General features: G+C 46.7%; 1 protein-coding gene across 4 annotated transcripts in view; it reads right to left on the bottom strand.

The window, feature by feature from the left end:
* Positions 1-14,843, bottom strand: part of ARHGAP44 (Rho GTPase activating protein 44) — a 119,677-nt gene that overhangs the window by 21,472 nt on the left and 83,362 nt on the right. For 2 of the 4 annotated variants that reach the window (XM_043903887.1, XM_043903890.1), the window contains exons 7-12: positions 11,337-11,363; positions 8,503-8,620; positions 4,676-4,744; positions 2,503-2,584; positions 1,881-2,008; positions 16-127 (exon numbers count right to left, since the gene is read on the bottom strand). In XM_043903887.1, the coding sequence (XP_043759822.1) occupies positions 16-127; positions 1,881-2,008; positions 2,503-2,584; positions 4,676-4,744; positions 8,503-8,620; positions 11,337-11,363 (536 nt within the window). The remainder of the gene's footprint in view (positions 1-15; positions 128-1,880; positions 2,009-2,502; positions 2,585-4,675; positions 4,745-8,502; positions 8,621-11,336; positions 11,364-14,843) is intronic. The other 2 variants (XM_043903888.1, XM_043903889.1) reach the window with 1 other exon arrangement.

Below are 14,843 nucleotides of genomic sequence, written 5' to 3'. Positions count from 1 at the left end.
AGCAGCAGGGCCCACCTGCGATGGCGTGGGGGTCCGCCGAGCACTCCTGTACATCCACCACACAGCAATCCAGGGCTGCCTTGAGCTTCTTCAGCTTGGAGGCAGATGGGGCTACTCGGAAGAGGCCCTGCCGACAGGACAGGGGTCACCAGACAGCCTGCACCTTGAGGGCACCACAGCAAGACCGGCGGCAGGCAGTCTCCCCAGCCCTTTCGTCCACCATCTCCCAGGGGCCTCCTTCCCATCACCATGTGTCAACACTGGGGCAGCAGGACCAGGGCCTCATCCCTGGCTGTGGCCTCGGCACCTCGTACAGGGTGACCCGGCGTTCTGCTTCAGTATGTACTTGATTAAATGAGCCCTGGGCACTTTGACATCCTGTTCTGTGTATTTAAGATATATTTTGGAAAAACAAAAACACTAATTTGAAAAGATACATGCACCCCTGTGTCCACAACAGCATTATTTGCAATTACCAGGACATTGAAGCAACCTACGTGTCCATCGGCAGATGAATGGATTAAAAAAGATACGGCAGGTCTATAAAATGGAATAGTACTCAGCCATAAAAATGAATGAAAATTTTGCCATTTGCAGCAACATGGATGGACTGAGAGATTATCATACTAAGTGAAGACAGACATAAGGAGAAATATTGTATGACATCCCTCATATGTGGAATCTAAAAAGAAATGATACAAATGAGCTTACTTACAAAAGAGAAACAGAAACAGATTCACAGACTTAGAGGACAAACTTACTGAACTGATGGTTGCTGGGGGAAGGACAGGAGGAAGGGATAGTTAGGGAGTTGGGATGGACATGTACACATTGCTATATTTAAACTGGATAATCAACAAGGACCTACTGTATGGCACATGGAACTCAACTCAGTGTTATGTGGCAGCCTGAATGTGAGCGGGTTTGGGGGAGAATGGATACATTTGTATGTATGGTTGAGTCTCCTTGCTGTTTGTCTGAATCTATCACAGCATTGTTAATTGGCTATACCCCAATACAAAATAGAAAGTTTTTAAAAAATGGGTAAAGAAAAGGCCCCATTCACCTTCCTCCATGAAACTTTCCCTCAGGGACTAAAAAGACCTCATCTTTTCATTGGAATTATACATGAAAATGCCTGGCATTTAAAACGGGGTAAAAAAAACCTGTTTTGAATAAATCAGGCTTATTTGACAGACACTACACTTATCTGCTCCATAAGCTCATAAGCCCCCTTTTATACTTTTTAAAACAGCTCACTCTCTTATACTTTGCTTAGTAATAAAATACCACTGATAAATATTGATTGGTTGATCAGATCACAGGAAAGTAGAGTCATGATTTTTAAACTGCCTGCATAAGAAACTAAAGATGAGGTCTACCTCCCATGAGCCCACTGACACAGCAATAAAAACAATGGTTGCCAATGTCTCATAGGATTGTTTTTTAATATGTGGCTTATAAGGAGTGCTTTCTAATGTCTGTATCAATTTTCAGGATGTCTATAAAAAAAGTTATGATCTAAAGGTTAAAAGGTCTATGTTTTAAATTAAGGAGAGAGGAGGTGGAGAGTGGGGTGGAGGAGGAGGAAGAGGAGAAAGCCCCAATCTCATTACATATGCAGACAGGAGGGCCGGAGCGGGGCTATAAGGTCCTCAGGGCAGGGTATCATGTCCCACAATCCTCCACTGTCCCTGGAGAGGGAAGGCTCATGGGAGAAGCAGGACCAGTTTGAGGACAGGGGGCTTGTACTGCGTCTTCCCAGGCTTGGGTTTGTGGGGCCGGGTGAGGATGGTAACAGAGGAGGAGAGACCCCAGAGGCTCCATCTCGCGGGCGAGGAGACCCGCTCGCGGCGGAGCTCGGCTGCACCCAGACGCACCTCCTCCTGCATCCCGCATTCCAGCAGCATCGTCACGCACGCCTCGATGGGGAAGGCGATCTCCCGGCCGCTGATTGACAGGTGCTCCTCCAGGGGCTTCCCAAAGGAAGGCTTCTCCACCCAGGCCTCTGGGGGGGGGGCGGGGGGGGGATTCGGGTGGAGCAAGAGAGGGGTCAGCGCAGGTCACCCCCGCGGGAACCTTCCTTTCCTCCGGTCACACTGCTTCTCCTAAGTGTCCCAGGGACACGGAGCAGTGGACATGGAAGCCCCGTCCGACAATGTCCATGGAAGCACTGTCCAACTGCAGCATCTCCATTCCTGCAGTTTCGGGGGATGACGGGGAGGAACTGGGGGAGGCGGTGGAAGCCAGCCCGCTGTAAGCAGAGCTGCTGGGCTTCCTGTTACACACGCACCTCCACACACGCCCATGCACACCCTCGCTGGGGTAGTGTGTGTGTGTGTGTATGTGCTCTGCTTTCCTGCCACTGGTCAAAGTGCCTGCAGGCAGAGGCCCAGGGCTCACGTGAAGGCAGCCCTGCCGGGGAGGAGCAGGTGAACCAAGCATAGGGCCGTGGACGGCAGGCTCCCCGCCCTCCCTGCCCCAGGCAAGCCTGGCACTCACCCTGTTGTGCTTTTATCTGAGGCAACACGGCCTGCAGGAGTGTCAGGGACTTCCTGTGGTACTCGGCCTGCACTTCGATGAGCTGAGGGGACATGAGGAGAAGCGTCAGCCTTTGCCGGAGGATGGAGGGCATGGGCTGCCACACCACTGCGGTGCCCTGCCCCCTCCTCCACCCATCTGCAATGACGGGCATTCGTCCCCTCAGCCTCTGCAGCAGAGGGGTGACCATAAAGGGAAGTTTTGGAGGTGGGAGACTCGGGGAGGAGGTGACGGGGACTCTCCAGAGTTGGGCCTGCCTTCACTGCCACCCCAGCTGGGGAGCACCCTGCCCCCATTTCTCACAGCAAAAGGCACTGAAGGGGTGCAACCATGAAAAGGCTATAAACAGAGAACACATTCAGAAATCCAGGTGTCCATGAGAGGGCACCCAATGCCATGAGCCTCAATGTATCTTGATCCCCACCCCCTCCAAAAGAGTTCAAGATACAACTGGTGGGAAAACATGTGCTCGATCCACAATCCTCTTCCACCTTGGGAGGCAAAACTGCTTTATCGTGATGTGATTCAAAGGACAAAGTCCTTCAAGATGCTCTATTCTGCCCCTCCCACTACTGCAAAAGCTGCTGAAATGGTAAAAACAGCAGAGGAAAAGCAGTGAATAACTGGCACTTCATTTATTTTCTAAATCTCTCCCTGTTCCAAAAAATAAGGAAAGAAAATTGGGTATGTAGGAGGAAAAAGGAGAGAGAGAGAGGCACTTTGCTCAAAAGTCTGGTGTGATGAGTAGCTATTATCCCCAAGGAAAACTAAAAGGGAATTTTTTCTTTTTTTAAGTCATAGTGTTGAAATAAGTGGTACCCAAAGACAACTAGGCAGTCCAATAATGCTTGGAATGCCAACAATCATTTGTTTTAGATATTTTAAAATGAAATATTATCTTCACAAATAAAACCGATGGTATTTTAGACTTGAAAGAATAGACTTGAAAAGAGTCCCACTATTTTAAAGTAAACATTTCAAGTTGGAAGGAATATGTATCAGCTCTCTCTCAGTGGGGGAGAAACCCTGGACTTCTTGGCCATTGATGCTGAGCATGTGGGGGAGCACTGACTACCCCCAGTTCTGCCCCACGCTTATCAAAGCATCCAGCTTCTCAGGATTCCTCTTCTCTCTTCATCTTCTTTCCCTGTCTTTGTATCACTTCCTTGACCCTAAAGAGAAACTTTGAGTTTTATTCCCAACGTTATTTTTCATTTCAGGGTCCTAATTATTTGGGCCACATGATTCAAGTATCGATGACTCAGATCCTGTGTCTCTACTCTGTAAATCTGCTCCCATAGAGGAGAGGCAGTAAACAGGCATCAACCCTCATTTACCAACTTGTCATCATCTGGGACAAAAAAAATCTCCATTAATAACCAACAGATGCTGGGGTGCAGCTAGCTTCTTCTTCCCGAGTTGCTTCCTGATGACAGTCTCAGGTTTTGCAACCCTGACCCTGCTGACATCTGGGGATGGATCACCCTCTGTCGTGGGAGCTGGCGTCCTGTGCACTGCGGGATGTTTAGCAACAAACCTGACCTCCATCCTCTGAATGCCTGTAGCACCTGCCCCTGATAGTGACGGCCAAAAACATCTCTGCTAAGCGACTTCAGTTATGTCCGACACTTTGAGACCCTACGGACTGGGCCTTCCAGGCTCCTCTGTCCATGGAATTCTCCAGGCAAGAGTATTGGGGTGGGTTGCCGTGCCCTTCTCCAGGGCATCTTCCCGACCCAGGGATCGATCTGGTGTCTCTTAAGTCTCCTGCAGTGGCAGGTGGGGTCTTTACTGCTAGTGCCACCTGGGAAGCCCCCCTCAAATGTCTCCAGACTCAGCCAATCATCTGCTGGGAGATGACAGAATCACCTCTGGTTGAGAACCACTGCCATCGATCACAGAGGTACAAACATCTTCATGGGTGAGGCTGAACTTTATTCTCAGGGTTTTGGAGAAATCCACACAAAGGGGACTAGACGGCAGGATTTATTCACAGGTCGGACAGTCAAAGCCCCACCTGTTCTCAGGACATGCTCAACTGAGGGATCCTTGATTCAAGGCCCACGTTCCTTCCCATCCCCACTGTGACACCTGCTAACAGACTCCAAGCAGCCTCACCTTTCTGGATGCTTACCGTCTGAAAGTAGTTTGCATAGTCGATTTCTTTGGCCACAAAACTGTACATGTCAGCCGACAGCTGGTCCTGTGGGGGCAAAACACAAAAGGATAGAGAGTAGGAATCCACACATCAGAGGAAAGAACCATAACCATGGTTTAACCTCATTTTTCATAATACTAAGCAGATTACAAACTTTGCCTGTGGACATTCCGTCTCCCAACCACGGCTCTAAAGGATGACTAAGTGGAGAAAGAACACCTATGCCAGTGTTTTCCTAGCACTTTTAACGTGGGCCACGTGGAGAGTTAGGAAAGCTGATGTGGGGGAATGACACGCAAATTGCTTCCTTGCATCTCTGTGGCGTGCCCTGCTATCTGCAGCAGCCCCGCCAGGTACACACTGCTCTTCTGCTTGCCTCCCCTTGCCGCTTCTTCCCCTTGATGATGCTACTGCCTTGCTCCCTTCATCTCAATTCTAACTGGTTGATCACAGGGAAAGAGAGGCGAACACACCAAGTCGAAGGAAGCTGGTTAAGACAGGTGGGCAGGGGATGGACCGCTGATTCCAAACTTGGCAAAAAAAAAAAACAACAAAACCTGGACTCAGCCAGTATCATACATGAATCTCAGTGTGAAAAGCCCTTCACCACTCAGCTCCCTGAGGGGCTGAGAATAGTGGCTGAATGCTATGTCTAGATCACGTTCCCTTCAAGGAGGACAGTGGTCAGTTTCACTGAAACACCCCCAGCACAGCGCAGTAGAAGTCCATTCGAGTGGATGTAGACTCTGTCACACTAACCGTATCTTTGAGCATGTCACACTCTCTAAATGTGTTTGTACAAGTCATGTGGTCTCTGACATCCCTCCCTGCTTGGTAGCCTTTGAGGCAGAGCTTCAGAAGAGGTGCTGAGTTAAGAGAAAAAGTATCTATCACGTTCAGGTTGGAATAAATAGGAAAACATCACCCCAACGCTTATAGCAGTGCTATTTCCAACTGCCAAGATATGGAAGCAACCCAAGTGTCTACTGACAGATGAACAGATCAAGAAGTTGTATTGTATAGACAATGGAATACTACTCAATCATAAAAAAAAGAATAAAATCTTGCCGTGCGTTAACAATGAATGGACCTAGAGAGTATTATGCTAAGTGAAATAAGTCAGAGAAAGACAAATACCTCATGACTTCATACATGCAATCTAAAACACAAAACAAAAACAGACTCATAGATTCATAGAACAAACAGTAAGGGGAGGGGATGGGGGGATGTGCAAAATAGGTGAGCGGGATGAAGAGGCATTAAACCTTCAGTTTACTTAATAATTAAGCAATGGGGATGTAACGTACAGCACAAGGAAGACAGTCAATTATACTGCAATAACTTTGCATGGGGACAGACGGTTACTAGATTTATCATGGTGATCATTTCATAATCTGTGCAAATATCAAGTCATCATGCACCACCCCAGATACAAACATGGTATTGTATGTCGACTATATCTCAATAAAAAGGGAAAAAAAGCACAGGAAAGCTGACCCGAATGCTGAAGGAGTTACAGCAGACAACTGCATGATTCAGGAAGAGTCTGATATACACGGAACCTCAAGCATTCTGCACAGACCCCGATAACCTCAGCAGCCCCTCCAGCTGGTGATCAAACTGTCCTCTGTGAGCAGGGGGATGGGAGGAGTAATCTGTTTCCTTTTCCAGGATCCTCAACAGGCAAACATCCTTAAAGCGTTCTTGCACACAAGATGATAGAACCAAGACACCAATTTCACATGACTAGCTACCAAAAGTTCAAGGTATTTTTCCCAAAGAATAAAATGGACTCCAGGACCACCCACCTCAGGTCCCCTCCACTTCAGCATCCTTTACAATGAATGCCTCCGGGAGGCTGCTGGACCTGTCAAAGGTGCTAGAGTAAGTGGTTTTGTCGGAACTCAACCTCGCCTGCCATGGCCCCAGCAGCCTTGGTCTGGAAGCATCCATCACCAGCCTGACAAGTGTGAGGGAGATAGTTCAAGTCAGGGAAAGACAAACGGTGGGGTGATAAAAAAACGACTCGGTAGACGGAGGTAAGGAAGGGAGCCTTGGGAAGGATTAAATGCCACATCAGCTCAGTTAAGTGCAGTTGCTCAGTTATGTCCGATTCTTTGCAACCCCATGAACTGCAGCATGCCACTATCCATCACCAACCCCCAGAGCTTGCTCAAACTCACGTCTATTGATGCCACATCAAATCACTTTCAACCACTCAGCAGACAATCTCCGTAAAGCCAGCCCAACGGAGTATGCCCTCAGGAACATGAAGGGGTTTTCTGAAGGTACAATCACATCACTGTCTTATAAAGTTAACAATATAGATTCCAAGTAAGCCACACAAGTGAGAAATAAAAGTGGAAACTCTAAACCAAATTTTCATTTGTCTAAATAAAATATTTATAATATTATTAAATATTTTATTCATAAACATTATCAATAAAATTTAATATTTAAATAAAGTGTAGGGAGCCCCTATACTTCTGCTGAATTTTTCCTCCTGCAGTACTACCAAGTTCTTACAGTGAACAGCAGAGAAAAGTCCTCTCTCGTTTTTCCCAAGGGGAAGGGAAAAGATTGCCATTTTGAAATGCACTAGAGCATTCTACTGTTAACAAGACCTAAACTTAGGAAAATTTTTCTTTTATTCCTGGCTGTGCCATGCAGCTTGTGGGATTTTACTTCACCAACTAGGGATTGAACAAGGGACCATAACAGTGAAAGTGTCAAGTCCTAACCACTGGACTGCCAGGAAACTTCAAGGATAAATTATTTTATCCCAGTAGAACCTGCTGGGATGCTTTCGAATTGTGATGCTGCAGAAGACTCTTAAGAGTTCCATGGACTGCAAGGAGATCAAACCAGTCAACCTCAAAGGAAATCAACTGTGAATAGTCACTGGAAGGACTGATGCGGAAGCTCCAAGACTTTGGTCACCTGATGTGAAGAGCCAACTCATTGGAAAAGGCCCTGATGCTGGGAAAGACTGAAGGCAACAGGGGAAGCGGTCAGCACAAAGGATGAGATGGCTGGATGGCACCATCAACTCAACGGACATGAATCTGAGCAAACTCCAGGAGACAGTGAAGGACAGAGGAGCCTGGTGTGCTGCAGTCCACGGGGTTGCGAAGAGTCAGACATGACTTAGCAACTAAGCAACAACCTGCTGGGGTTATATCAGAGCCCTACTAAACACTTGCTTTTAGCAGACCCTAGCCTTCCTCACGTTGAGAAAGAATTAATCAGCTCCAGCATCCTCTAGCCATCCTGTCCTACCAAAACCAAAAACTGAGAGGCTGGAACAGAACGAAAGACAACAGAGAAGCACTCAAGTTCAGGGCGCAGGGTCGCAGGTCACCCACAAGACTCACACCCAATCACAGGGCTACAGGGGCTTCCCCTGCTCCCACACCTGACCACTGCATCACCAAACACCTACGCACCACAGGGCCCTCTACCCAATCCTTCATGTCCACCTTTCGACAAAAATTACAAGGCATGCTAAAAGGCAAAAACACAGTTTGAAGAAACTGAACAAGCATCAGAACCAGAGTCAGAGGTGTCAAGAACGCTGAAATTAGCAGGCCAAGAATTTAAAAAAAAAAAATACGATGAATTCTGAAAGCCCCAGCTCTCAGGGTTCATCCTGGGCTCTCTCCACATGCCAGCTGACAGGTCTGAGGACACAGACTCAACCAGAGGCTCACTCTTAGGGTTTTCATAGACCTCCAGCACACAAAAGGATCCTCCCTGCGGGCCTCCCATTTTTCTCCGTGGAGAGGAGCATAGAAAGGGGGTACCCTGCAGATCTCCACTCTGTTGGCAGCCTCCTCCATCTCCTCCCTGAGGGCATCGGCTTTGGCACCCGCAGGCTGTGAGCTGCTGGACAAACCTGAAGACTTGGACGTCTGCTGCCACCTGATGAGAAAACAGGAGAAAAAGAGGAGAGGTGTGAATAGACCTTGGTCCCTGCCTTCGAGGAACTTAGATTCTAGCCAGATTAGGCATAAAAATAAGTTGAATTTCAGTACAGTGTGGGTGTTTTTTTCTTCTAGCATTTTCAGACATTCTACATCTAAGTTGATGAGCCTTACAAATTGGAGTTTGTGCACATACAAACTAGTCAAAAGCACACACTCTTAGCTCTTTAGGGCTCCCACCCCTTTGCCACTGATACACGAGGCTCCAAGCTTTTTCCCTGTGCAGCTTCATAATTTCAGTGTCTTTTAGTGACAAGTTAGAATGGTGGTGAAAGCAAACACTCTGGGATTAGAAAGGGAAAATGCATGGTGAATTGGACTCAACGATAACTTTTGGCAAAGAACATTTTCCATGTAGCGTGTGGAATCTGATGCCTTATGAACCCTGACAGGGCTTCCCAAGTGACTCAGTGGTAAAGAATCCACCTGCCAATGCAGGAGACATGGGTTCAATCCCTGGGTTGGGAAGATCACTTGAGAAGGCAATGGCAACCCACTCCAGTATTCTTGCCTGGAAAATCCCATGGACAGAGGAGTCTGGAGGGCTATAGTTCATGGGGTCACAAAGAGATGGACATGACTGAGCATGCATGCATGTGAGAAACAGAACACCCTGGGGACACTGTGGGAGGCAGGGAAACAGCTGGTTATGGGTATCGCCCAGGGAATGACAGCCTCATTGCTAAGAAGAGATCAGGGAAAGGTACCTAGTACCAGACCAGGAGAAAGGGGGCCCCAGTGTCCACATGGCAGGACTAAGAGAGGCTGAGGACAGTGGCCCCTTCAGACAGAGCAAGTGTTCTCCAATCTGCGACACCTTCCCTACTGCCTCCCGAACCCTAAGGCCGAATGACATCACTGCTACTTTCTCTGAAGCACGGTCCAGGCTTTTTAGTTCCCTGCCCATCCTGCAGGCATTGAGTTGGGAAACCTTCATCTACTTGGCCAAAGTCAACCATTGGATGCTAACAGAGAGGATAAATGGGTAGGATGAAAACAAATGTGAAAGTCAAAATCTCCACCAGGAAGCGCCAAGCAGCCTTGGACCAGCATTCTGATGCCTCATGTAAATTTTCTTAAACATTTATCTCCGGGCAGAGAACACTGGCCTTCTAAGGAGGCCCCTTGGGAAACTTTCAAGGGGAAGCACAAATATTTCTGGTTGCTCCTCCAATTAAAAAATGAATTTAAAAAGCTATTTCCAGTTGCTAAGTTATCATCAAAGAATTACCAAAAGCAGGCCCTGACAGAAGGTTCTAATTACACTAAGATGCTAGTAGCTATCGCAGGGAATAGCAGTGGGGCCTCTCTCACTGTGGCAGTAAACTCAACAGTCTATAGACTCCAGCAAGTGGGAAAAATAAGTCAAATGGGTCATTATCTTAAAAACTCACCCACCCAATCATTTATTTCCTCCTTGTAACAGGGACACGAGATACAAGCTGCTTCTCGGCTCTAAGGCAAATAATCGAGTCATCAGGGTGGCAAAGGCAGCTGATGCCCGGCTGCAGTCTTGGGCAGTCGGGGGGTAAGGGACCTGGCAGGGACTCAGTGGGGGTGGGGATGGGGATGGTGGGGCCCAACCAGGAGCCTGGGCCTTGGGGAGCTGGATGTTTTCATGGACAAGCTGGGAACTGTCAAGTGTACTCATCAGATGAAATGTGGCAACAGATTAAATAGTGTCCTCTAAACACCATGCAGCCCCGGGGTGGATGGGACAAACCAGAGAGCCCTGCCGGCTTCATCTGGCTCCCGGACCGTTCACCCAACGTGGAGGCAAAAAGTACAGCCTTACCCTCATTGTGAGAATCAATAATAGACTCACCAAGTGTTTTCTCTGCACAATTCTTTCTTATTGTGTTATGTGCAAGAAAAAGATTAAGGGAGTGGAGCTGTATCACAATACCAAAAAAGAGGAAATCAGTTCTCTTTGTCATTAGCAAAAAGTAGCAAAATGAAGAATCTTCTGTCACTTAAAAAAGTGCACCCATGGAAGAATTACTTTGAAAGGCTTTGGGACATCAAGCTGGCTTGAAGCTACAGCGATGGCCACATGTGTCATGAGAAAGATTCCTTACTCATGATAAGAATTTAGGAAAAATTAGAAAGGAAATATTCCACTCCAAAATGTCAAAAAAAAAAAAAACTAAGCTAACAGGTAAGGATTAGTAGAAACACCTGGGTAATTCTTTCTTATAATGGCTTGCCCTACAGAAATGATGTATTTATTATTTCTTTTTTTTTAATTAGTTAACTAACTAAAGTTCTGGCTGCGCTAGGTCTTCATTGCGGTAAGTGGGCCTTCTCCAGTTGCTGCACGTGGGGGCCTCTCTTCGTTGTCGGCAGGCTTCTCATTGGTGGTGGCTTCTCTTCTTGCAGAGCACAGGCTCCAGCAGGTGGAGCACGTGAGCTCAGGAGTTGCACCAGGGCTTAGTTGCTCTGTGGCATGTGGGATCTTCTGGGACCAAGGATCAAACCCATGTCCCCTGCATTGGCAGGGGGATTCTTATCCACTGTACCACCAGGGAAGTCCAACAGAAATGATCTATTTAATGAATATCTCCAAGCCACAGCCAAATAAAATAGGGTATGTCATGGATGTAATTTGGATCTCAGATAATGAATGTACTTCCATAGTAGATTATGGGACAGACCTACAACCACCATCTGACTCATCCTGCCTGAAAAAAAGAAAGTAACCAATAAATAAGCATAAAAAATATAGTGGCCATAAACACTAAACTGATTTTTAGGGTATTATAGATCTGGATTGGTCTTTTTTTAAACCCCAAATTACATTTAATATATGTATATTAAAATGAAGACATTATTTTTCCCCGCAATTCTGTCCTGGTACTTTAAAAGCATACTCCTTTCCCCTCCCTCTATAGGGAATTTTACTTGTAATGGATAAGTTATCTATTCTGACATTATAAATACCCACCAAATGGTCCCTTTGTGGAAACTGAATAGCACAATATCAAGGAAAACTAGGCAACATTTTGTACAGGTAGTAATTTGTTAAGAGAAGTGCCACTAATCATGAATCTCGACGAACAACAGATGCTGGAGAGGGTATGGAGAGAAGGGAACCCTTCTGCACTATGGGTGGGAATGTAAATTGGTACAGCCACTATGGGGAACAGCATGGAGGCTCCTGAAAAAACTCAAAACAACCATATGATCCAGCAACGCCACTCCCAAGCACATATCCAGAGAAAACCATAATCTGGAAGGAAACATGCACCCCACTGTTCACAGCCGCACTGTTCACAAAAGCCAAGACATGGAAGCCACATAAATGTCAATCGACAGACGAATGGATAAAGAAGATACGGTACATATATATACATGGAATGGGACTCAGCCATAAAATGGGATGAAATAATGCCATTTGCAGCAACATGGAGGAACCTAGAGACTATCATACTAAGTGAAGTAAGTCAAAGACAAGTATCATGTGATATCACTCATATGTGGAATCTAATTTTAAAAAACAGGGAAGCCTGGCATGCTGCTGTCCATGGGGTCGCAAAGAGTGGGACACAACTGAGTGACCAAACTGACTGAATTTTTAAAAAAAAGGATGCAAGTGAACTTACGTACAAGACAGAAACCGACTCAACAGATATCAAAACAAACTTAGGGTTACCAAAGAGGAAAGGTGGGGCGGGTTATAAATCAGGAGCTTGGGATGAACAGACACACACTACCATATATAAGACAGGTGACCAACACGGACCTGCAGGGAATTCTGCTCACTATTCTGTGATAACCTATGTGAGAAAAGAATCTGAAACAGAACGAATCTATGTACACACATAACCGAATCCCTCTGCACTACACCTGAACCTAACACACCACTGTGAACATCTATACTCTGATAAACTTGAAATATTTTAAGAAAATCATAAATTTCAAGGAGTGATGATATTCTCAGCCAAAGGCTCTATAAATAAACTCGACAAGTGTCCTGCTCTGTTAAGGGGAGAAATAAGGATTCTTGTCCAAGAAGAGTTTGAGCTTTGAAGCTGGAAGAGGAGAAAGTTCATTTCTTCCCACTAAGAGAGCTGAGGTGACCCACCATTCTCTGGGAAAGATGCTATCACTATGATTTAAAGAAAGCTGAGCGTCCAAGAATTGATGCTTTTGAATTGTGGTGTTGGAGAAGACTCTTCAGAGTTCCTTGGACTGCAAGGAGATCCAATCTGTCAATCCTAAAGGAAATCAGTCCTGAATATTCATTGGGAGGGCTGATGCTGAAGCTGAAACTGCAATACTTTGGCCACATGATGCAAAGAACCGACTCATTGGAAAAGACCCTGATGCTGGGAAAGATAGAAGGCAGGAGGAGAAGGGGACAACAGAGGATGAGATGGTTGGATGGCATCACCGACGCGATGGACAAGAGTTTGAGTAGGCTCTGGGAGCTGGTGATAGACAGGGAGCCCTGGTGTGCTGCAGTCCATGGGGTCACAAAGAGTCGGACATGACTGAGCGACTGAACAGAACTGAACTGATGATTTGGGGATGATGAAGATAGAATACAAGGTTTAAGGAGGGACTTCTCTGGTGGTCCAGTGGTTAAGAATATACCTTCCAATGCAGAGGATATGGGCTCCACCCCTGGTTGGGGAGCTAAGATCCTACATGCCACAGGGCAACTTAGCCCGCATACCGCAACTATTGAAGCCCGCCCACTGCAACTAGAGAGATGTCAGAGTGCTGCAACAAAGAGCCAAGGCAAGGACAGATCCTGCAGGCTGCAACTAAGACCTGATGCAGCCAAATACATAAATATTTAAAGAAACAAAAAAGCCTTCAGGAAAGGCTAATGGAAAGAAAAGGGCTGGAAATAAGGGTAAGACATTTCACAGACCAGGAGAAGGGTATAGAAGGCAAAGTCATGATGACTTCAGGGTGACAGGGAGTCCAGAAGTTCTGGAAGGAAAGGGGAAAGCTGCGTTAAGAGGACATGTGTTGTTTCATCTGCCCCATCTTCTCTGCTCCTCTACCACTGGCATCCTCCATTTTCTGAGGGCCCAGGAGGAGGAAGCTGCAAGGAACAGATCCTAATGAGTACAGACTGACCAAATGTGGAAGTGGGGTGGGGCAGAGGTGGGGGCAGTGAGAACCCACCTGCTCTCCAAGAGCAGCTGGTGATGTCTGCATTTCCAGAGCACAGAGCCAGGTCTCACTCTCTGCTCTATCTTGGCAGAGTCCTCATGCTGACTCAGGGTGAAGGGTTAGAGGGAAAGGCAAGAAGTTGGGGGAAGCTGGCTTCAGAAAGGCTGTCAAGGGTCTAAGTTCAAGGTGAAAAAACACAGAAATTTGGATGGGGTGATATACACTGCCTTACCAATCCCAATACCCAAGAGACGATAAGCTGGAGACATGAAAACACTTCATTAAATACTGGAAGAGGGGTCCCTGATGACACTTCTCTACGGTTTCAAAATCTACAAGCCACCTCTGGTGTCACCATTAAACACATGAGACACATTAGATGGACCACGTCTGTTACCCAGAAGAAATTTTCCTTTACGGAAGCTGAGCGAAGAAATGTAAGTGGGCAAGGCAAGGACGAGCTCTGATGCTAACATCCACCTCTGAGCAGAAGCTGAAAATTCAGGTTTTCCATACACAAGCAGAGAAAAGACCTCAGAGCTAAAACCCAGGGCCTCAGAGGAGGAAATCACTCTGCAAACCCAGGAGCATAGTGTCCACCACCATTCTGACAGTGCAACGAACAGCATGTCTGTAATCATCTCGTGGTGGTGTTCCGTGGCTCAGTCCGACTCTTTGTGACCCCATGGACCACAGCATGCCAGGCTTCCTTGTTCCTCACTACCTCCTAGAGGTTGCCCAAGTTCATGTCCATTGAGGCAGTGATGCCATCCAACCATCTCATCCTCTGTTGCCCCCTTCTCCTTATGCTTTCGATCTTTCCCAGCATCAGGGTCTTTTCCAATTAGCTCTTCACATCAGGTGGCCAAAGTATTAGAGCTTCAGCATCAGTCCTTCCAATCAACATTCAGGGTTGATTTCCTTTAGGATGGACTGGTTTGATCTCCTTGCAGTCCAAGGGACTCTCGAGAGTCTTCTCCAACACCACAGTTCAAAAGCATCAATTCTTCAGCACTCAGCTTTCTTTAAGATCT

Source organism: Cervus elaphus, chromosome 5, assembly GCF_910594005.1.
Source record: "Cervus elaphus chromosome 5, mCerEla1.1, whole genome shotgun sequence".
Taxonomy (NCBI): domain Eukaryota; kingdom Metazoa; phylum Chordata; class Mammalia; order Artiodactyla; family Cervidae; genus Cervus; species Cervus elaphus.
The sequence above is the reverse complement of the archived record's forward strand: the minus strand, read 5'-3'. Positions and strand labels throughout refer to the sequence as shown.